Consider the following 26,909-nt stretch of genomic DNA (forward strand, 5'->3'; position numbering starts at 1 on the left):
TAGGCTCCTCCAGCATCCCATATTTAACTTCACTTTTGTGAGTTGCCTAGAATTATCTGCTCCAGAGTCACCTGAAGATACACTGGCCTGGTTTGCACAAGACCAGGCATCCCCAAAGTCGGCCCTCCAGCTGTTGTTGGACTACAATTCCCATCATCCCTGACGACTGGTTCCTGTTAGCTAGGGATGATGGGAGTTGTAGTCCCAAAACAGCTGGAGAGCCGAGTTTGGAGATGCCTGCGTAAGACTGACCGTGAAAGAGCAGCACGTGATCCAAAGCAGTACATCAAGGATATGGTTATTGCTCGATGTTTATTTGGGGGGGAACTGACAAGGGGTCCATGTTCAGACGAGATAAGAAGCCAGCCTCAGAGCTGTTTTTAATCTGTGGCTAAGCAGGAGCAGGGGTGAAATGCCACAGGAATAGCCTGCTCACAATAAATCACAACTTTAAGCTACTGTTTAATGCGACAAACAAAGTGGGCTGCTGTGCCATGAATGCTGCATGCATTTAACTGATGGTGCCATTAATGGAAGACCCTGGCTTGGGGCTATGGGGTGAGCTTAAGGACTTCTTGCTTCATCCCAGCCCTAGGACTCTATCGTAAAGGTAAAGGACCCCTGGACGGTTAAGTCCAGTCAAAGGCGACTATGGGGTTGCGGCGCTCATCTCACTTTCAGGCCAAGGTTGCTGGCGTTTGTCCACAGACAGCTTTCCGGGTCATGTGGCCAGCAGGACTAAACTGCTTCTGGCACAATGGAACACCATGACGGAAACCAGAGCAGCACACGGAAACACGGTTTACCTTCCTGCCGCAGCCTATTTATCTACTTGCATTGGCATGCTTTCGAACTGCTAGGCTGGCAGGAGCTGGGACAGAGCAATGGGAGCTCACCCCGTTGCGGGGATCCCAACCGCCAACCTTCCGATTGGCAAGCCAAAGAGGCTCAGTGGTTCAGACCACAGCGCCACCCGCGTCTGTAGGACTCTACGAGCAGTATTCAACTAACATGCTCCATCAGTGCAAGCATTTACACTTGTTCACCCTTCACTTCTGCTCTAGAGGGTTGGATGAAAATCCAGAACACATGGGATAGAAGAAGTGGGGAGAGGGGGAGGAGAGAGCTCTGTTACACAAGTTTAGATCCTTGTGCTGGCAGAACAAGTGTCTCGGTGCTACACTGGATAGAATCCTAGGAAAACACCCCATTCCTACCTAAGGTTTACCCGGACACAAACAATAAATTTAAGGCCACCACTGCAGCCCATCTATGCCAGGGGTCAGCAAACTTACCGTGCCTCGGGCCAGTGTCTCCAGCACCGATCACATGGTGGGCTGGAAGGCGGGGGAGTGTATACCCATATGCATGCACACACACTATTTCTGGCGCGTGTCCGGGTCAGAGGAGCACCTGAAATAGCTTGTGCGCATGTGCACGGGCCTCCTACGACCCGGATGTGCACCGGAAATAACGCTTGCGCATGCACAAATAACGCTTGCACATGCGCACAAGCTATTTCCGGTGCTCCTCCGACCCGGAAGCGGGCAGCCGTACAGCGCAACACTGGTAAGAGCAGGCAGTGGCAGCGGAGGTTGCCATGGGCCGGATAAACGAGTCCCTCAGGCCTTATCCGGCCTGCGGGCCTTAGTTTGGGCACCCCGATCTATGGGCTATACTTTTAGGGTTACTAGGTCTCCTGAGGCTCGGGAGAGAAAAAGGTGGCATCTGACAGCTCAGGGAGTGATGTCAACTCATGGGGGTAGAGAGTGGCACCGGGCAGCTAAGAGCAATAACTTGGCCGCAGCAGATTCCCTCCAAAGTGAAGACTGACGTTGATGGGAAATTAGCCAACAGCCAAAAAAGCTTGTCCACTTGCTTTGAAAATTTATTCCTTCCTCTGCAAACCCCGAGTGAAACTCTGCAACTTTAGGTCAAGTCCTGTATATTTCAGAAGAAAGGAAGGAAGACCCAAGTTGCTATTTGCGTTGCTCACCACAGCTGTGCGTCTCAAAAGGCAAAGCCACGACTGCAAGGAATGCAGGCAGCAGGCAGCTGGGGGAGCCCAGGACTAATATTGCCACCCACAGTTTCTTTTGTTCCAGTGAGGGAACCTGCCTGGAAAGACCTCTGGCATACTGGTCTCTCCTCCTCCTCTTCCTCTCTTATTTGTGAGAGGCAGAGGGCCTTCTTGGGAGTGGCACCCTCCCTGAAGAGCGCACTTCCTTCAGGTGTCAAGGAGATAAAAGAATTACACAACTTTTAGAAGACATGCGAAGGCAGCCCTGTATCAGGAGGCTTTTAATGCTTGATGTTTTTATCATGTTTTTAGATATGCTGTAAGCCGCCCAGAGTAGCTGGGAAAAACCCAGCCAGATGGGTGGGGTATAAATAATTATTTTTTAAAAATATTGTTATTGTTATTTTTATTATTACTATGGCTTATTTAGCTACCGGGAGTATGGCGATTGCAAGTTGACCGTGGTAAAAACGTGCCACTGCTTATCATATTTTGTTTCAGCATTTTTCTATTTTTGCTGTATCAGGAGAACTACTAAAGTGAACCATTAAACTCCAGCCCACCTGAAGCTAGCAACCTTTTGACTTGCACAGATTTCACATCCGTTATACTATAAGCGGTAACTCAAGCCTTGCAGGGTAGGTTATCCTTTCTGCTTCTGTATGACTCAACTCCAAAGTCTAATCTGAAGTGGTAACTTTTCTGGTTGATTGGAGGCTTTAAAACATGCTAGTGGCAAGGCAAATCTCATCTTAGGTCTACCAGGGCAGAAGAAAAAGGTGACAAGGTGGACTGTACCACTTCAGACACGGATGGGGATGTCATCTTGAAGGACCCCCCAATTCTTATTATTCTTAACTCTCTGATTTGGTGTATGTTTGCAGAGAATTCTCTTTATTGTGTTAGTTTTTTTGCTTTCTTTCTTTTTTTTAACTAGCAGAGAGTTTATAACGCACAGGAGCATTTGGAAGCAGGATTCCAGTCACCTGCACCAGAGCAGTACAGCCCGTGATCCCTTTTCGCTATGCTGCAAGCACAGCTCCAACTCCAAAGCCTCATTTTCATTAAAAGGCCAAGCTCTGCTCTCATACAGCTCAACAACTTGCCTGAATAGCAGTACCTGCTGCATGCATAACAAAACAGCTGTAACTCCAAAGGACAGAAAGGACTTTTGTATTCAAATAACGTGTGGGGGTAGTATCCAAATTAATCAGCATGCTCTCAGCACATTTACTCTCTTTTATATCTAAGTTTATTTAGGGAGATATTCGTCATACTCCCAGCCGACTGCTTGGACCCATGTTACAAAAAAAATGAAATAGTTAAAACATAAAAAAAAAACAATCCAGACTAAAGCAAATTCAAGCTTCAAGGAAAATATTTCAGATCCTTCTCTAAGTGACATTTTGCTCACCCCATATTTATTTATTTACCTACTTAATTTATATAGCTGCCCCATAGCAGAAGAACTCTAGGAAGCCAGTGTGGTCTAGTGGTTAGAGTGTCAGACTATTAACTGAGAGATCAGGATTCAAATCCCCACTCAGTCCTGAAGCTCACCGGGTGACCTTGGGCCAGTCACAGCCTCCTAAACTACCTCACAAGATAGGGGGTGAGAAGGGGGGTGAACCATGCACTCCTTGCAGAAAAAGATAAATGCAATAAATAAGCGCATCTGCTTACTTGCTTAGGAAAGCTGGAGGAGCCAGTCAAATGGAGTTGTCAGTTGTCAACCTAGCATCCAGAGATCTCCATGCGGTTGCAACTGGCAAAATGCGCCTGGCGCCTGGCTAATTTCTAACACTAGCTCAGGGATGGTGCGAGTTTTACTCCAGCAACATCTAGAGGGCACCTCAGTGGGCATCCATGTGCTACAACTACTCAAGAGGCAAACTCATATTTGAGGCAGAATGATTCAAACATGCGTACACACCGCACACTGAGCATGCAGACTGCCTCCATTTATAAGCACTGTCTTTGAGGCAGCATTTGAGCAAAGATAGGCACTGCTCATGCTATCAAATGAAGCAAGCATGTGTGCTCATTTGCAATGAATAGTGAGCACACATAGCTGAGCTGCTCAAAGAACAGGGAGATGGCTTCAAGTCCCCTCACCCCGATTTTATAAAAATGGGCAGTTAAAGATGGCAGGCAGTTAGAAACTGTACCAAGGGGTCAGGATCAGTTACCAGAAGGTAGCAACACTTGCACCTCAGACATAAACACTTCTGAACACGACGATTTTATTAAGTTATCCAGCTCACAGCTATTGCAAGAATAATCCTCAAGTAAAAATGTCTTTCCTTAAAGTGATCACTGGCACAATTCCATAGCTTACTCACTGAACTCTCGTTATGCAAAGAAAAACTTGTCTACCATGTCTATCAGCCAGTTTCACTGGACAAGCCCTGAGTTCCATTAGGACAATGAGACACATTTTACTCTACACTATGCAGGATTTTGACAGAAATACCTTTCCCATTAGTCTTTTCTTCTAAATGAAAAGCCCCAAACACTTCAACCTGTTCCAGTAATAGGCTCTACCCCTATCTAATTGCTCTTTTCCCACTACCCTTTTAGTTCTAGAAAAGAATTTGAAAAAAGGCAACCAGAACATTTTGGCTAGGTGCTGCCCTCCAGATCTTGATGAAACACAAATCCTAGAACCATTCAGTATTAGCCATGCTGTCTGGGGCCAATGGGATTTGGAGGGCAATTAGTTATTTACCCCAGATTAACACGTCATTTTAAACAGTGTTAGAAACTGAGATATGAAAGCTAGGAGCTGAATGACACCTTAACCATAGGTTATGGGCACAACAACGGAATGCACACTTTTTAATAACAAGAATACAAAGCTGAAAATGAATGAACTGCAGCTAAAATATTATGTTCATTTTTCACATGCAAAAAATAAAGCCATGCTTCCCCTGCCCACCTCCCTAATATTCTTAAGAGGGTCTCTTCTTGAGTCTTCAGAGAGTGGCTGGAAGTTGGGAGGCAGAAAAAGGTCCCCCTTACCTTCCACTCTGCAGTTTTAATCTGAAATCTTAGGCCCACCACTGCACCCGGACCTCAGAAACGGCTTGCGCCTATGAAATTCCTTGTCGCAAAATGCGCCTAGAACAATGGGAGTTTTGAACGCTGGTTTTAAAATATTAAATTTTGACCACCACCCTCATGTTATCTCCCCACTCCCATCCCATGTGCAAGCACCCTCCCAAGAGAGATACTGATTACTCTGAGCAGATTGTGCTCCATTGGACTAAATCCGGCTTGAAAAACTAAGCATATTTACAGCCTGCATGATTAAGAACATAAAATGAGTCCGCCTGACCAGGCCAATGGCCCATCTAATCTAGCATTCTGTTCTCACAGTGGCCAACCAAAGGCATGTGGGAAGCCTGCAAATCGGACATGAGCTCAACACATTATTTTGGAACTGTAAATGTGTGAAGAATCTTGAGATAAAAGAAAGACTTTAACAAAATGTTATGTTTGGTCTGTATCCAGTACATAAGTTCCAGATTTGTTGTCTTTCGGGGGGAAATGTGATTTTTATGGGAAAGACGGCACTAAGTCATTTTTATTAAACAAGATCCAGCTGTTTAAGTTACTTCATCTTTCTTTTCAGAGAACTGAGAGCACTTTACCTACTGCTTGGTCAAAACAACACCGAGTAGGAGGGGAAAATCAGGGTTGGGGATTCTGTGGCCTCCAGACGGTTCTAAACTCCCTTCAGCGCCAACGAGCAGGGCAGATCATTCAACATATAGAGAACCACTGGTTTCCCACCCACTTCTGCTTTAGATGTAACTTTAGGACTTAATATGTGACCCAGAGCTAAGATTCCAGAACTTGTTTGCAGTGGCATGGCTTTACTTTAAAAAACAGTAGATGCAGAATGCCATTCCTTTATTGAGCCAGCACTATACACTACGCAGATCCAATATTAAGAATGGCTTTCATACTAGAAGGGCATGAGTTCCAGACAGTCTTGCTTCTGTTTTAACTCTGTCCAATAAATGTTGCAACAAGCAGTTCACACTTTTACTTTTATATAAAGTAATGGCTTAGATCCAAACTAAGTTAGCTGAACTTGGGTCCCAAGTTCGTAAACTGAGTTTTGCAAATCAGCCAAACTAAGTCCGCCCACGGTATTCACAGAGCAGATTTCAAGTATTCCAAGTGCACATATTGTCTCAATGTATTTACAGCCTTTCCTGCAAGGCAGACCAGGATCATGCCTATGTTGTGGGTGCCGAGCCCCAGGGAACGGTGGCTTGTTTAAGGCTACCAAGTCTATGGCTGAGGTGGAAGCTGAACTGGGATTTCCTGGCACGCAGCTCCCGCTCATCAGTTCTACTTTTGGCTTAGCATTGTTAGCAAGTCTGTAACATTTGCAGCAGTCATATGGGGCAGCTCTGAGGACTTGATGACATGGCAGCCTGCTCAGCTCAGGCAGCTTCCAAGATCCCTTGAACAGGTTAGGGGGAGTTGCAGGCAAGAAACCCAATACCATGTTGGTCTTTTTGTTACCAAAAGACTCAGTGCTAGGCTAAGGGCAGGAAGAGGAGAAAGGAATGTACCGTATTTTTCGCCCTATAGGACACACTTTTCCCCCTCCAAAAATGAAGGGGAAATGTGTGTGCGTCCTATGGGGCGAATGCAGGCTTTCGCTGAAGCCTGGAGAGCGAGGGGGGTCGGTGCGCACCAACCCCTCTCGCTCTCCAGGCTTCAGGAAGCTATCCACTAGCCGTGGGAGACCCAACTCTCCCAGGGCTAGCGGAGAGCTTGCCTGCACCCAGAAGCTTGGGGCGAGCTGAGCTCCGCACACCCCAAACTTCAGGATTAGTGCAGAGCACCTGGGGGGGGATATTTCCCCCCCTTTATTTCCCCCCAAAAAAACTAGGTGCGTCCTATGGGCCGGTGAGTCCTATGGGGCAAAAAATACGGTAAATCTAGTATTGGTGGCCAGAAATCTGAAAGTGGAAGCCTGTCTCCTGAGCACTGTTACATAGCAGAATGACCCTGTGAGTGGTGATGAGCTTCACATCTCTTGTACAGAAATGTTAAAATAATTTTCAGTCTTTATTGGGCATGGTGGTTTGTTTGTTTTTTTAAATCACACATGTACAGTGGTACCCCAGGTTACATACGCTTCAGGTTACAGACTCGGCTAACCCAGAAATAGTACCTCGGGTTAAGAACTTTGCTTCAGGATGAGAACGGAAATCATGCTCCAGCGGCGCGGCGGCAGCAGTAGGCCCCATTAGCTAAAGTGGTGCTTCAGGTTAAGAACAGTTTCAGGTTAAGAATAGACCTCTGGAACGAATTAAGTACTTAACCCGAGGTACCACTGTACTAGAAAGGGGGAGGGAGGAAGAGAACCTGTTACACCTGACCCCTTGACCTCCAGTCTTGCATTTCAAGGTCGCATCACTGGGATACTAAATTATGCCAAAATCTCGAGTTCTAGTCACTACAGAATATTTAATGTTCTGTTTGCTTTTATATGACCAGCAGTCAGCAGATTATTATCGGGCAGGTGGTAGGAGTACAGCAACTGCAGACTGAAGATGGGCAAGAAAGGACCAGAAGAGCTAGAACCAACACAGAACACAGCTGCTGCCAACAAGTCTTGCGACAAAAACAGACCAAGTCCTAATGTTAGTTCTATATTCTCAGCATGTTTTGGGTGTAACATTCACGAGGTTCATTCACTGTAAAACATGCTATTTCTCTAAGCATTCAGATGAACACAGAATATGAATTCTCAAATGCTAGCATGCCACTCACAACATATGGAAAGGAAAGTGTTGTGGTCCTCTAAATACCCTTCTAATAAAGTAAGGGCTACTGAAACGCAGTTGGAGCAAGAGGTTGTCAAGAATATTACATGGACTGAAGGATATTCAGCACCAAACACATGCCACAGTCTCTGCCTTAAAGACACAGCCACAGATTATCAAAATACTTCATGGCTTACACACACACAAAAAGCATTCCATGCAATTAAATCAATGAGAAAACCTAGAACAGGACTTTCAACGTGGTATTTCCAATTCATTGCACCTCATGAGGCTGCAATCCTAGGTCCACCTAACCAGGGAATTGGTTGACACCCGTCTGTCGCAAAAGACAATGGAGTGTGCCTCCAGGGGTGAAGTCAAACTGCTGCATTAGCAGCACTGAAGCAACCTCTCCGGGGCACAAGCCTAGGCAGTGTGTATGGAGATCCTGGGCTGCCCAGATGACAAAACCCCTCTCTCGGCTTCGCTGATGTGGTCCAAAGGAAAGCAGAACAATACGTTTGGCACCAGCTTGGCTGCAGGAGTTGCTGGAAGGAGGTATACAAGGCGCCATCCAACCATCTAAGGGACTCCACTCCGGATTTGTGTAGGGCTTAGTCCTTAGCCTTTTCTTCTCCCAAACATGTCCCACAAGGCAGCAGAGGTTTAGGATCAGTTTTCCTTCTCCTAGATGGGCTTCCCAGGTTGACAAACCCCATCTGCCCCTCACTTCCCTCTACAGCAACCGCCTTCTTGACTACTGGACCCAACTATTAGTCTCGTCCACTCAATCCACTGAGCCTGTCTTCACACGCAGGGGAAGTCCCCAACTCACTGAAGGTTTGAGACCCATCGGCTACCCTCACCTGGTTTAGCCAGCCATTCAAAGTCATTCGCGGGATGTGGCCGCTGTCGCACGCTAACAGCTTCTAGGAACCACAGGTGAGAGCTGAGTGCAGGGACCAAGGGTGGACAAACTACCCAGAAAGAGCATGATGTGTGGTTTCCCCCCCCCCAGAGGTAGTACCCCTCCCCGCTTATCCCAGGGAGTAAGACCAGCTGAATTCAATAAGACTTACTGGTACTTCTGAACGGACATATATAGGATTGAACTACAAGTCATAAATTCAATTATGTGACATTTGAGAAGGTAATGTTATTGTTTGTTGTTGTTTTTAGATGTAAAGTAATAAGTGCTGGGATACTAAAGCAGAGCTCAAATAAAACAGCTGTTAAGAAATTGCCCAATGCACTTCTGTTAACGAAGCAGCAGGAAGACTCAGCAGCGCATATGTTCTAACGTGGGCTGACACAAGGAAGTGGCAGGAAGCAGCCAAGGCTCAGGCAACAGAAACATAGCAAGGATTTCATGTTTATCAATGCCGAGGGCTCCATTTTGGCCATACGTATATGGGGCCAATCTCCTGCAGGATGCTGATAGAAGTCTGCAAGCGTCAGAATTCTGCATTGCAGGGGGTTGGACTAGATGACCCTTGGGTCCCTTCCAACTCAATAATTATAGGATTCTATGATTGGTGTATACAAGAAGCAAGTGCTGGTATTAACAGAAATACATTATCAAACTGATGACTTTGTAAAGTTAAAAAGTGAAGAGATCTTCTTGAGCCAAAAGAAAGCCAATTAGTCGGCTGAGCTAGTCACTTCCCTTCCAGCCCAGTTCACAGATAGCCTATTAATATTTCAGCAACAGTCATCAAGGATCCACCCACAACTAATCCTGTTATTAGAGAAGTTTTTCTGCTCAAGATCATCAACAAGTGCCTGGTCTCATCAGGTATGTGTGCCGTTCGGCAACTTTACTGCCCAACTACAGAATCTGAGGCCACAGTTTGGCAACCTAATGAAGCCTTTTCTTTATTCAAGCAAGTCTAAGCCTCATGTTTGCGCAGAAATGATCAACAACAAAGCAAGAGGCAGAGATTGCAACTGTCAGGAGCAAATGCTATGCAGAGCTCCAGAGTCCAATTCTTCCCATAAGATGCTATACAAGTAGACAGGGCCAAGGCCTGCTGCTCACTGCCTCATCATGATTACCCAAAACACACCCTTCGTTAATTCATACAAAAAGGACATATAAAGGACCTAGAGGAGGGAGCTTTCCACAGCAGCCCTTCAATTTTGGTATTCACCACCTTTGGTTACTTAAAGCATTCTCAGAAAGCTCCAACAGATCATTTGGACATAAATCAGGTCACTGGAATAGGGGGGAAAGTTGTGTTTTTGTGGCAGATACACTCTGTTTTATTTAAACATCCCCTGCCCCGGTATTGATTGCCTCAAAAACATTTCCTCCACAACCTAGGTCTTGGAACAAACAACAAAGGATGTATTCCCTTCCCAGGCTGTCCTGAAATCCATCCCCCTTTCCCTCTGCATCATTGAACCTATGCCACCTAAAACTTTCTGAACCCAGAGTTTCTGAACCCAGACAGACAACACAGATATATTTAAAGCAACAGAAACAAAAAGGCACATGACTTGGGACATCAAGTAACTATAGCCTTGATCATTATCCCCTTTGTATGTTAATCCAAGAATGGCAAGAGTGTAGCAACCTGCCACATGATCTTACATGAGCAGCTGTTAACTTAGTTTGCCCCATTACCTTGGAAACCTCTATGGTAGCAGTGAGCTGCTATCTTGCTCACTCACGGTTGCGACAAATGGCAAGATCGCATACCCTTGTTTCCCCAGCCTGTCTACGTGAGAAATAAGACTGGCCACTTGGTCCAATGCATAAAGGTAAAGGTAAAGAGACCCCTGAGCATTAGGTCCAGTCGTGACTGACTCTGGGGTTGTGGCGCTCATCTCGCTTTATTGGCTGAGGGAACCGGCGTACAGCTTCCAGGTCATGTGGCCAGCAGAGCAGCGCACAGAAACGCCGTTTACCTTCCCGCCGGAGTGGTACCTATTTATCTACTTGCACTTTGATGTGCATTCGAACTGCTAGGTTGGCAGGAGCAGGGATCGAGAAATGGGAGCTCACCCCACTGCGGGGATTCAAACTGCTGACCTTCTGATCGGCAAGTCCTAGGCTTTGTGGTTTAACCCACAGCGCCACCCACGTCCCGTAGTCCAATGCATATTTACTCAGAATTCGAGAGTATTTCCTCCCACATACATGCATATGCTGAAGTGCCATTCCAGACCTTTCAACTGCATGCAAGCATAGTTTTATCACTGCTTTAACTTTGCCACAAGGATTTTCCTTTGCTCAATGGGACATCCCCTCCCTCTCCTCCCCCCCATTGCTCCATCAGCACAAATATTTCTGCTTGTACAACAGAAAGGTCTCCCCCTGCATGCCCCCTAAATCTATTCCAGGGGTTCCCCCAACCCTCTGGAGCAGTGTGCAAGATTCATCCAACACAAAAGCCACTTACCTACTTGCAGGACACGGTCAACAGCACCCGACTGTAACAAATTTAGGCCACGGTTAAAGGGCACACGTGAGTCTCGCTCACCCTCCGGAGGGTGATAGCCAAGGGATGAGTACATGCATATTTCTCGCTCACTCCGTGGGAAGGACCAAAAAACAATGCGCTTCTGCACAGGTTCCGGGACGCGGGAGAAACGCTCTTCTACCTGGACGAGAGGAAGAAGATCACCATTAGGACTATAACTTCCTGGGATCAGGGATCTGAATGACAACTGTCTCCTGTATAAACCCATTCATCTCTTAAGATGCCATCTCTCCAGGTGCCATCCTTCAGCCCCAACCTTTAGACCCAAGGATCAAGTCTTTTCTGTGGTGGCACCTGAGTGATGGAACTTGCTCGCCGAGATATCTGCCTGGCACCAACTCTTAGCTTTTACACTGCCCTGTGGTATAGCAGTGTTGGGCTAGGACCTGGGGGGCAAGGCTCAAGACCCCACTCAGCTGTGGAGCTCACTGGATAACCCTGGGCCAATCACTGGGTTTTTTATGACTGACCTGGTTCCTTTTCCTGTTAAAACTTTGATGTTTTATATTCAGAGCTTTACTTTTATTGCTATTCAACTGACAAGTCTAACACAGAAAATGAGAATCTTAATGTTTAAAACAATACATAAGTGCATCTTTCAGCCCTGGCCACCCCCAAACAAACCTGCTAGGCCCTCTGCCTGTCATACCGGAACAGGGATGTCATAAACTGATACAGTGGTACCTCCGGTTGCGGACGGGATCAGTTCCGGAGGTCCGGTTGGATCCCAAGGTTTCCCCAACCTGAGGACCACTTCTGCACATGCGTGCATGGCGAAACCCAGTAAAGCACCTCCGGGTTTGCCACGCACGCATCCTGAAGTTTGCATAACCAGAGGGTTACGTAAATGGAGGTATGACTGTATACACTTTGATCACAAGGCAAAGCTGCATTCCCCAACCCGGCCTTGATGCAGCAAGGATGGGAAAGCTGCCGCTTGACGCCCTCTCATCAGCCCTAGCCAGCAGGGCCAGTGATCAGGGATGGTTGCAGCTGGAGTTCAGCAACATCTGGAGAGAAACTGCATTGGCTGTCTGGGCACAAACACCATATTTTCATGACACCAGGGTATGACTAAAAATATTTCCAAATTCCTAGACACCAATGTGGTCAAGCAGATGGATGGCCAGCTATCTGGGCTGCTACCCACCCCGCTGAGCTCTCTGTACTATAAGGAGGTGCCTAGTGAATTCGAATTCCTAAGTCTTTGGTGGGGTTGAGGGTGGAGACGACATGAAGCCACATGATACTGGAAGCCACAGAATTGTGACAGGCCTGGGAAAGGAATGCAAATGCTTACGCAAAGATGCGATAGCCAAGCATCATCTACCGTAAACCAGAGGCATAAAGCCATTGTTGTGGCTTGTTAGTAGCCCGTAGCTCAGGAAAAAGGAGAGCAGCTATGGTGGAGCCTGCTCTGGGCCAATAGCACCCATCCCTCCCAGAGAGCAGAGAGTTCCTGCTGCCACAGATAAAATGGAGGGGGGGGGAGTGAAGCCAGGTACTACCACACACCATGCTAAGCTCCTGTCCAGTGAGAGCTGGGTCCCGTGATCATCTTGACTTCCTTTGGTCATAGCATATCTGGCTAGTTAATGCAAGTAAGTTTGGAATTCCTTCCTCTCTCCCCTCGCTCGCCCTCCATTTTGGTCACTGAGCCTCGGAGCCTCATTCCCCTTTAGACCAAGCCTGAACAACATTCACATTGATAACAACCCCCCAAAGGCAGGGAGGCCCCAGCGTGTTAATGGGAAAGTCCAAGCACACCAAGAGCAGCATATGAATGGAAGAATGGCCATATCATAACCTCCTTATTGCTCCTCCATTTCCTGAATTCAGATATATATGCTGGGCTTGTCACCCAGCATACCCTGTGCTGGCCTTTGTGAGAGACTGTGAGCCTGTCTCTCAGAGCAAAAGATTGAAATCTCTGTATACAGTTGTGTTTTATTTTATGTAGACCAGTAGTGATATACTTGTAATATAAATAAATACTTTGGAGAAGAACTGAACGGGTGAGGTGTTTATTCCTTCAAGGGAATTCACGAATAGAGAACTGGATTGCTGCTGCTGTGAAGATGCAGGAAGATTTTCTGGGTGAAAGGAACCCCAAAGGGTTGGAGCACAAACCGTCTAACACCCTGGGACAAAAAGCAAATGCCTTAGGTCCATGTTTTTCAATCTTTCAGTCCAGCACTCATTCTCAAAACCAAACAACACCACCACCACCAAACTGGGAGGGATAGCTAATGCCACTGAAGATGGAATTAGGATTCAATATTAGTTTTAACAGATTGGAGAACTGGGCCCAAACTAACAAAATGAATTTCAACAGGGCCAAATGCCAGGTTCTACACTTAGGAAGGAATGACCAGCTGCACAAATATAAAATGGGGGACACCTAGCTTAGTTGTACATGCTAAAAGGATCTAGGGGGTCTTAGTAAACCACAAACTTAACATGAGTCAACAGTGCGATGCAGAAGCAAAAAAAGCTAAGGTTTTTCTAGGCTGCACCAACAGAAGTATAGAATTCAAGTCAAGGGAAGTAACAGAACCACTCTATTCTGCCTTGGTCAGATCACCTGGAATCTGACACCTGGAATAGTGTGTCCAATTTTGGGCTCAAAAATTAAAGAAGGATATTGATAAAATTGGAACATGTTCAGAGGAGTGTGATCGAAATGATCAGGGGTCTGGAAACCAAGCCTTGTGAGGAACAGTTAAGGGAGCTGGATATGTTTAGCCTGGAAAAGAGGAGAGAGAGGAGACATGATAGCCATCTTCAATTATCTTTAGAGCTGTTACATGGAAGATGGAGAAAGCTTGTTTTCTCCTGCTCAGAAGGTTAGGTAGGACTTGAACCAATGGTTTTTAGTTACAAGAAAGTAGATTTCTAGGTCAAATGGCAGCATCGGGAATGGGGATGTTGTTGGCACTTGCCATAGACTACACTGCAACAGTCTCTGCAAATGCCAGTCTCTGGAGCCTCCTGCTCCTCCTTCTTGCTATTCTTGCCTACCGTCCCCAAGCAAATGAACAGTGATAGCTCTCTCTGGATAGCTGCGCAGACTGGGCTTAAAAGGAGAAGTTGTGTAACCAAGCAGAGGTGATAGCAAGGAGAAGGTGGCCTTTCCCAAGGAAGGGTTGCACTGAGGGCATCTTGCCCAAAAGCCCTCCGAAACCTGGAGCCAGCTCCAACTCAGATTCCAGTCTATGGATTATTCTCCCACTTTGTCTGAATTTTCTGCCTGGGCACAGTCTCCTGGCCCTTCAGCCTCCATCTCTTGGGATCATTCTCATTCATCTGGCTTACCTTCCTCACAAACCTCCTCCTGCCCTAGAGACAGCAGGTGACTTCAGCCCCAGCCAAACCTACTTCCCACTTCCCCACATCTGTGACATACTGTGCGCAAACATTCTGCATGGCCCATTTCATTCTCGCTCAAGACACCACAGAACAGCTCAGCCAACAGGTGCCAGAAGTTTCGGCACTGCTGCAACCAGATCTCTTAAATGCATCACAACAGGCACACTAACTTCTAAATCTATACACCAATTTCCATGCAAAGGATACTCAAAATTGGCCTTCTCTTCTATTTCTGGTTCCAGACTCCCACACAGTTGCCACGACCAACTGACGCCACAAGGAAAAGACTTTTCCTTCACTTCAGCATAAATGGTGGCCACACAAAGTCTTGGTATTCAGAGAATGGCCAGCCAGGATCAGGCAGGCTCCTAAATGTCCACTCGCAGATATTTCCTCCTAGTCCAGTTTATGTAGCTTATAGGTACACAATTCCAACTCTGTCCAGAAAACAGAAACTGGTCCACATGTTGCCACTTAACTAACCTATTTCCCTTCTTGCTAATTTATGTTAATACAAGCAGCTTCCTCGCTGGTGGAAGTTTTCTCCCATATTAAGCAATGGTCTGCTTAGAAATATTCTCAGATCTCACCCAGCCTTCTTTTCCCCCCTGCCCTCTCGCCCAATCTTCTCAAATTAAAGATAAAAGAATGAGCAAATCTTTCAGCCTAAAACTTTGCCTAAATTCTACCCAATAGTTTCCTCAGGTAACAGAGCATTCTCAACTCGTCTCACAAGCAGCAGCTGAATCTTTGGCACAGGCAGATGGTCGTAAGACTCCAAAATTTCACTAAACCATCCTCCTCTTGTGCCAAATTTGTAAGTAACCTTGTGATTCAATCCAAACTTGGGCAGAACTGGATTCCTTACAAACACACACGGTCTTAATATGTCATTCCCTTTCGGCCCCCTTCTCCATGCAGTCGTCTTAACTACTGGAATTTCTCCCACTTAATCTGTTCTGATGCCTTCATTAAATTCATCTCCCACACACCGTATTGCTATTCTCACACCACCTTTTTTGCCAAAATTTTCAGCTCTTTCAGCATCGGGCTTCTAGTTCAAAGTTCTCTTCCAGTGCTTTCCCTGTGTCTCCATGCAGGTTCTCTCTCTTTTTTTTTTAGCAATAATCGCGCCTCGGATTAACCTCACTGGCTACGATACTGCCACTGCGCAAAGCTGCAGGTTCTCTTTTTAACTCCCCATTTTCTTAATTCCACCCCCATCCCCTTTCACACTGCTCTTAACACAGGAAGCAGATGCTAGGGTCATAGCTGGGGAGGAGGTGAGCGCTAGCTGGACATTTTGTCCCAGTTGAAGCTTCCAGAGGCACACCACTGAGGCTCCCAGCCTGTGTGTGTGTGTGTGTGTGTACACAAATGCGCACGCAGGGGTTGCCAAACTGGGTCTTTGACCCGGGTGTAATAAAGCCTAGTTTCAGCCCTGCTTTCATCCAGTCCTCCTGGCAAAACTCATCTCACACACAGTCTCCCTAAGGACCAGAGAGTTCTAGGCAGGATTACTGCAACGCATTATATGTAGTTCTGCCTCTGAAGAATGTTTGGAAACCAGCTGGTGCAGAATTCAGTGGCCAGGTTGCTCGCCAGGACAATAATAATAATAATAATAATAATTTTTTATTTATACCCCGCCCTCCCCAGCCAAGGCCGGGCTCAGAGCGGCTTACAAGCAATAATAAAAACAAGATGAATGATTACAACTTAAAAACAAAAATAAAATACATTAAAATAATGGAACATTAAAATATTAAAATGTAGCCTCATCGCAGGAGAAGGAAAAGAAAGAGGAGAAAAAGAGAGAGAGAGAGAGAGAGAGAGAGAGGGAGGGAATCAAATTGGCTCCAAGCCAAAGGCCAGGCGGAACAACTCTGTCTTACAGGCCCTGCGGAAAGAAATCAGATCCTGCAGGGCCCTGGTCTCATGAGGCAGAGCATTCCACCAGGCCGGAGCCAGAGTTGAAAAGGCCCTGGCTCTGGTTGAAGCCAATCTAACTTCTTTAGGGCCTGGGACCACTAGGGTGTTATTATTTATGGACCTTGAGGCTCTCCGTGGGGCATACCAGGAGAGGCGGTCCCGTAGGTACGAGGGTCCTAGGCCGTGAAGGGCTTTAAAGGTCAAAAGCAGCACCTTAAATCTGACCCTGTACTCCACCGGGAGCCAGTGCAGCTTGAAAAGCACTGGGTGAATATGCTCCCATGGCAGAGACCCCGTGAGGAGCCTCGCTGCAGCCTTCTGCTCCCGCTGGAGTTTCTGGGACAGCTTCAAGGGCAGCCCCGCATAGAGCGAATTACAGTAGTCAAGCCTGGAGATGACCGTCGCATGGATCACTGTGGCCAGGTCGGGGCGGGAAAGGTAAGGGACCAACTGCTTAACAAGACGGTTTTAGCATATTACACTGATCCTGGCCCAACTGCACTGGCTGCCAATTAGTTTCTGGGCACAATTCAAAGGGCTGGTTGTGACCTATAAAGCTTTAAATGGCTTAGGGCTGCAATCCCTGAAGGACCGCCTCTCCTCATATGAACCAACCCAGACTCCCGAGATCATCGTCTGAGACCCTTCTTCACATGCCTCCTCCATGAGAGGTCCAGAGAGTAGACCTCTTCTGCAGTGGCTCCCCATTTGTGGAATGCTCTCCCCACCCCAGGGAGGTTTGTCTGGCACCTTCATTATACATCTTTAGGTAGGAGGTGAAAACAGGATTGTCTTCAACCAGGCCTTTAGCTGATTTATATTCTATGGCCTTTTAAATGTGGTGTAGTTGTTTTTTGAGCGGGGAGAATTATTGTCTTGTTTTGCTTTTGTTCTAACTATTTGTCTATGCTTTTATCTTGTATTTTTATCTTGTGATCTTCAGATGAAGGGCAGTATATCAATTTAATAAATAAATAAGCTTCTATCTCTTCTGTGCTAACTTCCCTCTAGTATCCTTCCCTCCTTCTGACTATTCTTTAATCAAACACTGGGGGAGGGAGGGAAATCCAGATGGGGGGAGGGATTGTGTCCCACTAACCCACTGGAAGATCTCCTGCACAAACCTCATAGAAACAAATGTAAGCTTCATAAAAGAAACTGCCATTAATTTCCAGGCTAAGGTTAAGGTTTTGATGTATACAACCCTATACAGATCGCCTCGCCCCTTACTTATCCTTATACGGCTCTGCAGATGTGGGCCTCCTGCAGATACCATCTTATGAGAAGGTCTGTTCTGCACAATATAGGAATCAGGCCTTTGGTGTTGTGGCACCTGCCCCCTAGGAATTCACTCCCCTTAAATATTACGCAGTCACCGTCTATGGTGCCTATGGAAGGGCTCCACCTTCCAGCAAGCCTTTTCTTTCCCAGTCTGTATCTATACTGGAATTGTTTTAAAGATGTTTTATCACTGGTCATCTGCCACCCTGGGCAACTTTGAAATTATTATAAATTCAATAAATAAATTAACAATTTAATAATTAATTAATTCAATAAATAAATGGGGCTTTCACAGCAAACCTCCCAGTGGATTTCACCTAAAGAATCAGACTCGTCCACATCAAACTTCACTGCTCTTAAAACTGCACCAGAGAATTCATCACCTGATAACAGCTATATCACCTCATCTGACCAGAAGGTTTCCTCTACCTGTTCCCGTTTGTATTTCAGTCAGCTAGGAACAGAGTTTAATAAAGTGACTTGATGGAGAGAACCATAACAACACACAGCCCAAGAGCAATATGAGAAAGTCAGTCAGGAATGGTGTACTACGGCAAAAGTGTCCTTCAATTTAAATAGGGGGGGGGAGAGAGAGAGAGAGAGACAGAGAGACAGAGAGATGGGGGGGGGGAGGAAAGTTCACCAGCCAATGCTGAAAATCAAGGTATGAAACTACAGAAGACCAGTTCCAAGCAGGTATATGCTACAGACAAGTGGACCTGCAGTCCTTTTCACAGACCCTGCTTAAACCCTCAATGGAATTTAAGCAGTCAACTGTACAATTGACTACAACTTCTACATAGACTCTGCCACTTCATGTAGCTAAGTGAGCACCAAGCTTAGTTTTCACTAAGGTAGTCAACCTATGTCCTGTTTGCTATTATTTAGATTGAAGTTGGGAGCTCTTATGATAGAATACTCCTTCATACACAGATTTCCTTGAACATGGAATATGTCTGGGAGAAAGATAGGCTAGAAACCTTCTCCCAAATGTGCTCCTCTTCCTTGTGAAATAAACTGATTTGTTTAGAGAAGAATTTAGTAATACACCCACCACCACCTGCAGCCTAAAGTGGAAGAGGCCAGACACAGGTCTATGTGAAATGATCAAGACAAAGGCTTATTTATAGGCCATGGTTACAACCCTGTCACTTTCAAGTCAAAGCCATTCCCTTCACAGTGAGAATTCCATTTATCGAACTTGAGACGAGGTACCAAGTTAAAAGGCAACTCTTTGGCTGTGTTTTACAACCGCTATTCAGTTCAAATTCACATGCAAGATGAGGACTATGCCTGCTCCAAATGACAAAATGGGGAGGGGGTGTTTGGGATACCCAGTTCTATCCTCTCATTGCTCCAGAGTTCTAAATGTGCCTCAAAGCCAAGGCAAATTGAGGAGGTGGAGGTTGACTGATAAACGGTCTACACTTACTCTAAGCACTGGCACAGTAGTCCAGAGAGTCATCCTTGTGGACTAGCCCATTAAATGAGCAGAATTCAGATTTTTTCAGTGGTTTCTTCGCACACACAGCAGCCTTTTCCCTAGCAACACCCCTCTGCTTTTTACCGTTCCCTGATGAAACCTTCCAGTCTTGAAAATTAAAGAGATTGGAGGGGATATGCTTTTTCAGCCCAGAGCTCCTCCGCATTCCCTCCTATTTCAGGTGTGCAAGTGCTTGGACTTGGAAGTTTCACTCATTGATGGCAGTGACAAGTGACTCTTGTCTGACGAGTTTCCCAGCCTGACACAGAAATCAAACCCTGTCGTCTCCCTGGATGGAACTACAGCTGCTTACAAGGAATTCTTAGATTTGAGGGAAGGAAGTAGCTGAGCTTTGATCTCCAAGAATTGTGAGCAAGTGTGGCTTTGACAAATTTCAGAAAGAGGAGAAGAACGTGTGTAGCGAGCCTAGCCTCCCTGCACCCTCCACACCACAGTATCACAACCTTACCTTCTCCTAGGCTTTGCCCAGACTAGTCCTGGCTCTCTCGGCTAGCCAAAGTTAGCTAGTTTCAGCTATCCCAATTAACACCCACTCCACCTATTTCTCAGCAGGCACACACAGCGAAAGCCTTTAAAGGGCACCCTAGGATAACCACTTCCTCCAGATCAAGCTGCGTAAAGGCATCATTTGAACAGAGGGCAGGAGTTGTGGGTGAGAGAGGATCACAAACAGATGAAGATAAAACACAGCATGCGCAAGTAGTACGCAAAGAAAGCCAGGAGATAAAATCATGTTTTTCTTCCAATCTTAACGGACCTTGGAAGCCTGGCTGTAAATCCTGGTGGGATCACACAAAAAGGGATGTCAGAAAAATGCTGGAGCTTCTCCTCAAATCAACAACTAAAAAAAGTCAAGGTATATGCACTAAAGAAAGAAGGAGATCTGGAATGTAATTGTCAGTCACTCTGGTGAGACCTAGAGGAAGTCCACTAAATCACAAGTTAATATACCAAGCAAGGCCACATTTAGGCCATTAGCCCCCTACCCAGCTCATGGGACCAGCCGTCTTGTCCCCGGTTCAAAAGCTACTTAGAGGGGACACCCTGCCCCCAATAATCCAGCCAGCCCAAATTTGACCTCCCAGGAAAAGATGGTAGGAGATAGAGCATACAAAACTAAGTATGAATGACAAGATGGTAGGGTGGCAGCAGCAGGAGGGGGGAGAATTAAAAGGAAGAAAGGAGTTGGCCCCAGCGAAGACTACAGGGAGATGGCAGAGGGTAGAGATTGGTGGAGAGAAAAACAAACAGATTAGGCTCGGCTTTGTTCAAGCCTGGCTAGTAAGTAGGATTGTCAACTCAAGGGGCGCGCAGAATTCCTGCGTTCCCTTCTCCTGCCGGCATAAATCCGGCCGAGGAAGCCCCTCGACGACGCTGCCACCTGCACCCCGACCCATTGTTCGAAGGGGCCGAGCCCCACAAGGGCAGCTTCGAAGGAGCGGGCAGCCCCAACTTCCACGGCCTGAGGCACCGGGATCGCCAGGCCGCAGCCGTCGGAGAAAGGAAAAAGAGAGGGGGGAGGAAAAGCGGGGGGCTTCAGAAGGGGGAAGGGCTCGTACGCGGCCGGGGAGGGGGGCCGAGATATAGGGACGCGCTCCTGAGGATGTGCAGAGTGCCTTCGCCGTCCAGCACCCTCGGGGGAGACGAGGGGGGAGCGGAGGAAGGCTTGCTGGGCAGCTGTGAGCCCCGGCACCTCTTGGGGAGAGAGAGAGGCGAAGGGAGCCTCGGACGCGCCGGCTGCTTCCCACGCAGCGGCCCCGGCGCCTCCAGGGCGGCCCGGGGGGGGGAGCGGAGAAGCTGCTGCCCTCACCTGCTCGAAGGCCCACGTCTCCGCCACCCGCCGGGCGCTCAGGTCCAGAAGCGTCTCGACGGCGCTGGGGGCCGAGGTGGCGGCGGAGGCGGCGGCGCCCGGCCCCGGCCCCGGCTCGGGCTGCTCCCCGGAGCCGCCGCACCTGCGCTTGGCGGGCGGGGGCTCCATAGGCCCGGCCGATCCCCGGCCTCTCCTGCTCGCCTTGCCCGGAAACCCAGCGGCGGCGGCCCGGGCCTGGCCCGCTCAGTCGGCCGTTCCTCCCTCTCCGCTGGCGGCGTCGGATGTGGCCCCTTTAAGGAGCTCCCACAACAATGAGCTCGGCGGCCGCGGCCTGGCCGGTCCTCCCTTTTCAACCTGCTCGCCTCCCATTGGGTGGCCGGCGAGGGAGAGACCGGCGAGGATTGGGCGAGCTCGGCTGCCGCTCAAGGAGGAAACAATGCACGCCCCCATGTCGTGGGGTTTAAATAAATATTAAAAAAAGGAAAGAAAGGAAAGTGGGAGGGGAGGGCCGTCTGGGGGGAAAAGGTGTCAATCAAAGGTCGAGAGGCCCACCCAGCCAATCAGGCAAGGCGGGGGCGGCCTCAGACCTGCCGGTGGGGTTCTATGTGGGCGTGGCCTGCGCTGCGAGCCTTCCATTCACAACATTCTGGAGCCGGCTGGGAATGGCAACAATGTGGCGAGCTGCGCATTCCAAGCCGGGAAGGGGCCTCCTCCGCCGCCCGTCACTCCCCGGGGGCTCATCGCCGCCGCGCCCTCGCCTTCCTCCCCACCGGACTCGAGGGAGGCGGGGGAGCCGCCGAGCTGCTCTGCTGCGAACCACCTTCATTCACAAAAGGACCAGGAAGAAAAATCGTTTCCGATGTGAAAGCGTAAGGAGCAAACTTTTAAACTAGGCCCGTTGTGGAAGAATTCAGCCGCCCAGCCTCTGGGGCTAAAGGAGCAGGACATCAAGGGTTTCCTCCACCCCAACCCCCCCATATAATCCGGGGGGGGGTTAATCACTTTAACTGCATCGTTTTTGCTCTCTAAATAGAGCAACAGGACAATTCCAGGTAGCATCCCGTTTCAGTACCTGCTCCAATGCGCACACGTCACCATTCCTGTCAAAACACTTTTGCAAAAAAGCTGCCAGTCTCCAGACTTGCCATATAGCCTGGACATTCTTAAAGCGACAGTTGAAAGGAAAAGTCTTGAGATATTGAATCTCCCCCTGAATAAGCATTAAGTATTATTGAGGGGGTGGGGAATAAGGCAATATAAAGGGCAGCACTATAACAGGATCTGATGATAGCTGCAACATTCATGGTCCTGGCACCTGCTCATCTCATTGGGATTCCATCCATTCCGCCATCTACAAGAGACAAACAGGCCAGTCTGTGCAAAAGAATAATAGACACAAATCTGACATCAAAAGGGGCAATATTCAACAACCAGCGGGAGAACATTTCAACCTCCTACAATACTCTTTTACAGACCTTTGTCCTTCTTGGATAAAAGGACTTCAAAGGGAATCCTCAGTGTGAAACTGATGAGTTGCAACTTAACAAGAAGTTAGGTTCTATCACCTGTAGTCTGAATCAACATAATGGGTTTTTAACCTCACTACAGGTGTCAATTAGCTTACAAATGCCAGGATGTTCACTATCTTCAACACTGCTTTGTGAATGGTTGCTGTGATTATCAGTGTTTCCCCCCTCCCAATTTGTTTTTGCATTTCATTTCCCCCTGAATTCATTCTGTGTGTATTTCTCTACATCCACATACTTGCCAACACTTCATGCGTATGATAAAATAGACTTTGGTCCATAAAAGTTGATGCCATAATTAATTTGTTTAACCTTCAAATTGCCACAAGACTCCTTCATGTTTTGGAGCTTTAAATGCATGGTATGTTCTAGCATCCTGTCTCCTAGTAACCTACTAGATGTCTTTGGGAAGGCTATAAGCAGGACATGAGAGCACTAGTATTCAGAGGCACAATGTGTCCCTGATATTGGTGTACTATATAACCTTCATTTACTTGTAACAGACTCACAGAGAACAGGATATTATCACCTATGATTCAGCTACCATAGTCCTGTCAGTGAAGGGAGAAGCTTCTCTTGATGCTTTTGTGCTGCTACATAACCAAAGGTCTCTAGGCAAGAGTACATTGAAATACAAAATAAACAATAAAAATGCAATTGCAATACAAAAAATTATTGCAGTATAGATCACGCGATAAAATTAACTGCAGGCAGGTGTTAAAACTTTTTAAAGCCAAACCTCCTAACAGAAGCCATCTCAAGATCAGGACATGACATGCATGCCTGGTGGTGTGAGGGAAATGCAGCTTTCAGTGACCATTCAACTTCTGATAACATGGTTGTAACTCTGGAAAATATACAATAAATACTTAGCACTTTATGTCAAAGGTGAAATTTGAACCAGAGACCACCTTGTTCACAGCACAGTCCTGCAAATTGAAAACAGATTATTGATATCAGGAAGAATGGAATAAATTTAATGATTATTTAGTTAAATTTGTTAAGTTAAATTAACTGGAAATAGCTTGCAGATACTTAATGGGTTTAGGATTTTATTTATGTTAAGTGATGAAGTAATGTTTAATTCTATAAGGTGAAGATTTAAGGATGTTAATGTTTAAGTTAAATTTCATAAAAATTGGGATTTGGAAAACCGTTAAAAGGACATGCAATGAAATTCAACTAAGGGGAAGCGAGGAAGTCACTTAACAAAGTTAATAACTGTAATTTTCAATAAGGCTATGATTTATGTTTGTTTTGTTTGTTTTTCTTGTGTGTTTGTTTGGTTTTTATAATATTGTGAAAACCAATAAAATTTGGGGGGACAAGTAAAAAAATAAGAAAAGAAAAGAAAACAGATTATTGCACTAGAGGTTTATCATCCAAAACCTCTTCCCCTAAACTCTTGAACTTTATATGCATTTATTTACACAGCTCGAATGTATACAAACACCAGCAATGATGAAGCAACATCCTGCACCCTGAATTTGATAACTTCATAATTTATAGTGCAGACTGAAAAGTTAAGTCCAACTGGGAGTTTGACCTGTCTGGTATGTTAGGATTGCAGCCTAAGGCAACTAGTCTCCTGCTCATTAATAATAAGAACGTTTTCCTTAGTGAAATGAGAGGAAACTGCGCAAGAGCTCCTGTCCTTTTCTGCAGGGCTTGCCCAGGAAAACTTCTTGATGGATTGTGCCCCGTGGGTCAGACAGGTACGCCTTCCGCCCTCTACCAGCCTTCACAGCACCCTTGGCTTGCATCTGGTGTAATCAAGCCTGTTCTACAGAAACCAAGCATGATGAAGGCCAAAGCATTTCAGCACATGGGCAGCGGGAAAGCTGGCTTCCAGGAACATTCCTACTAGTCATAAGATGGATTGCAGCATGGAAACCCAATAGGACTCATTCCTCCAAAGACAACCCAATGAAGTAATCAGGGCTCTGTGTCATCGGGCCGGGTTGATACTATTCTGCTTCGTTTGAAATAGACTGCAACTCTGGCAAGAATGCCCTGAAGGTTTCTTTCCTCACGGAAGCGAAATGGTTTGGGGTGAGCAACTTCATAGAGATCTGACATGTGCCACACTAGGAACCAAGCCGCATATGAGGGCCTGGAAGTCTGTGCTAACCTCATTCCAGTTATTGGAAAGGAAATAACATCCCAACAAAAAGGGAACGGTTAAGTAAACTATGTGAGTATCTGGAGTTAGCAAAATTGACGGATATAATAAGGCATAAATCTACAGAAACAATGGGAATGCTGGAATGAGTATTTACACAAACAGGGATCAAACACAAAAGTTTGGCTGTGCTTAGACAAACCTTGTGAAGAATATTGAGAATACAAAGATTAGATGGACTACGAAAGAATTTAAGGAAAGAAGTGACTGAAGAACAGATGTAAAGGTGAATTAGATAACCAAGAGACGTGTGGTGAATGCGGTGGAAGTCTTTTATAATATTTTAACTAGGATTTAAATATTGTAATCTTCAAAGTATGAATTTGGAATAATTGATTATAAAAAATGTTTTTACTCTTCATTCTTTTTCTTGTTTCTTTTATCTTTTGTCTTTCTTCTTTTCTAGTATGCATTCTGGAAAATTGTGTAGACAAAATGTATTTATGTGTGGTTATGTATTGTTTCTATTTCTTTTCTTCTATTCATTTTTTGTAACATTTAATAAAACTTTAAAAAAAGGAAATGTGGGGTACCAATATAAGAAAAAGTACACACAAATATACATTATTTAATAATAAATGTAAAAAAACCAACAGTGAGGATAATAAATGAATTGTGTGCTTCAAATATAATATCAGGGGCATAATCTGATCAAAGTTACACATTTTCAGATGCAAATAACACTTGATTTCAGTGACAGAGGTGAGCACTTAAATATCTTCCACAAAAACAAATGGGATTTGGAAGTCCTCAGATTGGGCTGGGTCATACCCTAAGGTCAGAGACACAAGGTTCTGTAGGACTTGATATTTTCAGTATATTTTAGTTATGACTTAGTGAGCAGAATGTTCAACTAAAATGTTAACTGAACAGAGGGGCCAAATCTTTATCAGTGAGGGTAAAGCTCAATCAGTTGGGTTATGAGTAAAAGGTCCACTTGTTTATCTTTTCGAATCTGCTTTAGTTCCAATATGCTGCTTTGGTCACATGGAAGATGGAGCAAGGATTGTGTCGATGAACATTTTTATTGTGTAAATAATGTTGTCTTTTCTTTTCCTCTTTTGATTTTTTTACTTCGTATATTTGTTACTTCTTTATTTTTTATTTTCCTCTTTTTCGTTCCTTTATAAATTTTCTATTCTCTACATAATTTCCTTTTTCTTCATATGTAAAGAGATAGCATACAACAGGCTTCCTCAACCTCGGCCCTCCAGATGTTTTTGGCCTACAGCTCCCATGATCCCTAGCTAGCAGGACCAGTGGTCAGGGATGATGGGAATTGTAGTCTCAAAACATCTGGAGGGCGGAGGTTGAGGAAGCCTGGCACACAATGTGTGTACTGTGGTACCTCGGGTTACATATTCTTCAGGTTACATACGCTTCAGGTTACAGACTCCGCTAACCCAGAAATAGTGCTTCAGGTTAAGAACTTTGCTTCAGGATGGGAACAGAAATCGTGCTCCAGCAGCGCAGCGGCAGCCTCCATTAGCTAAAGTGGTGCTTCAGGTTAAGAACAGTTTCAGGTTAAGTACGGACCTCCGGAACGAATTAAGTACTTAACCCGAGGTACCACGGTATAGATACGTAAATTTTTAAGCAATAAAGAATTTTATATATATATGAAGATGGAGCAAGCTAGTTTTTGGCTGCTCCAGAGAGTACGATCTGAATCAATGGATTCAAATTATAAGAAAGGAGATTTGGGGAAAACATTCTGACATTAGGATGAACTTTCTGACAGTAGGAGTTGTTTGACAGTGGAATGGATTCCTTCAGGAGATGGTGGGCTCTCCTTTGCTGTAGGTTTTTAAACAGAGGTTGGATGGACATCTGTCAAGGATTCTTTGGCTGTGATTCCTGCATTGCCAGAGCTTGGACCAGATGACCGCTGGGGTCCCTTCCAGTTCTGCAATTCTAAGATCTTTGTAAACTACTATTCTGACTCCAACAGTGACCTCTCCTGGTCACCATAGAGGAAAGCCTCCCAATTGTCAGCCACAGCTAAGGG

General features: G+C 46.0%; 1 protein-coding gene across 1 annotated transcript in view; it reads right to left on the minus strand.

Moving 5' to 3' along the window:
* ZSWIM4 (zinc finger SWIM-type containing 4) overlaps positions 1-21,551 on the minus strand; it is a 43,364-nt gene extending 21,813 nt beyond the window's left edge. The window contains exons 1-2 of the mRNA XM_083718525.1: positions 21,194-21,551; positions 11,217-11,418 (exon numbers count right to left, since the gene is read on the minus strand). Of these exons, the coding sequence (XP_083574651.1) occupies positions 11,217-11,418; positions 21,194-21,361 (370 nt within the window). The 5' untranslated portion in view covers positions 21,362-21,551. The remainder of the gene's footprint in view (positions 1-11,216; positions 11,419-21,193) is intronic.
* Positions 21,552-26,909: the final 5,358 nt, after the last annotated feature.

Source organism: Podarcis gaigeae (genome assembly GCF_964106915.1).
Source record: "Podarcis gaigeae genome assembly, chromosome: 17".
Classification (NCBI taxonomy): Eukaryota; Metazoa; Chordata; class Lepidosauria; order Squamata; family Lacertidae; genus Podarcis; species Podarcis gaigeae.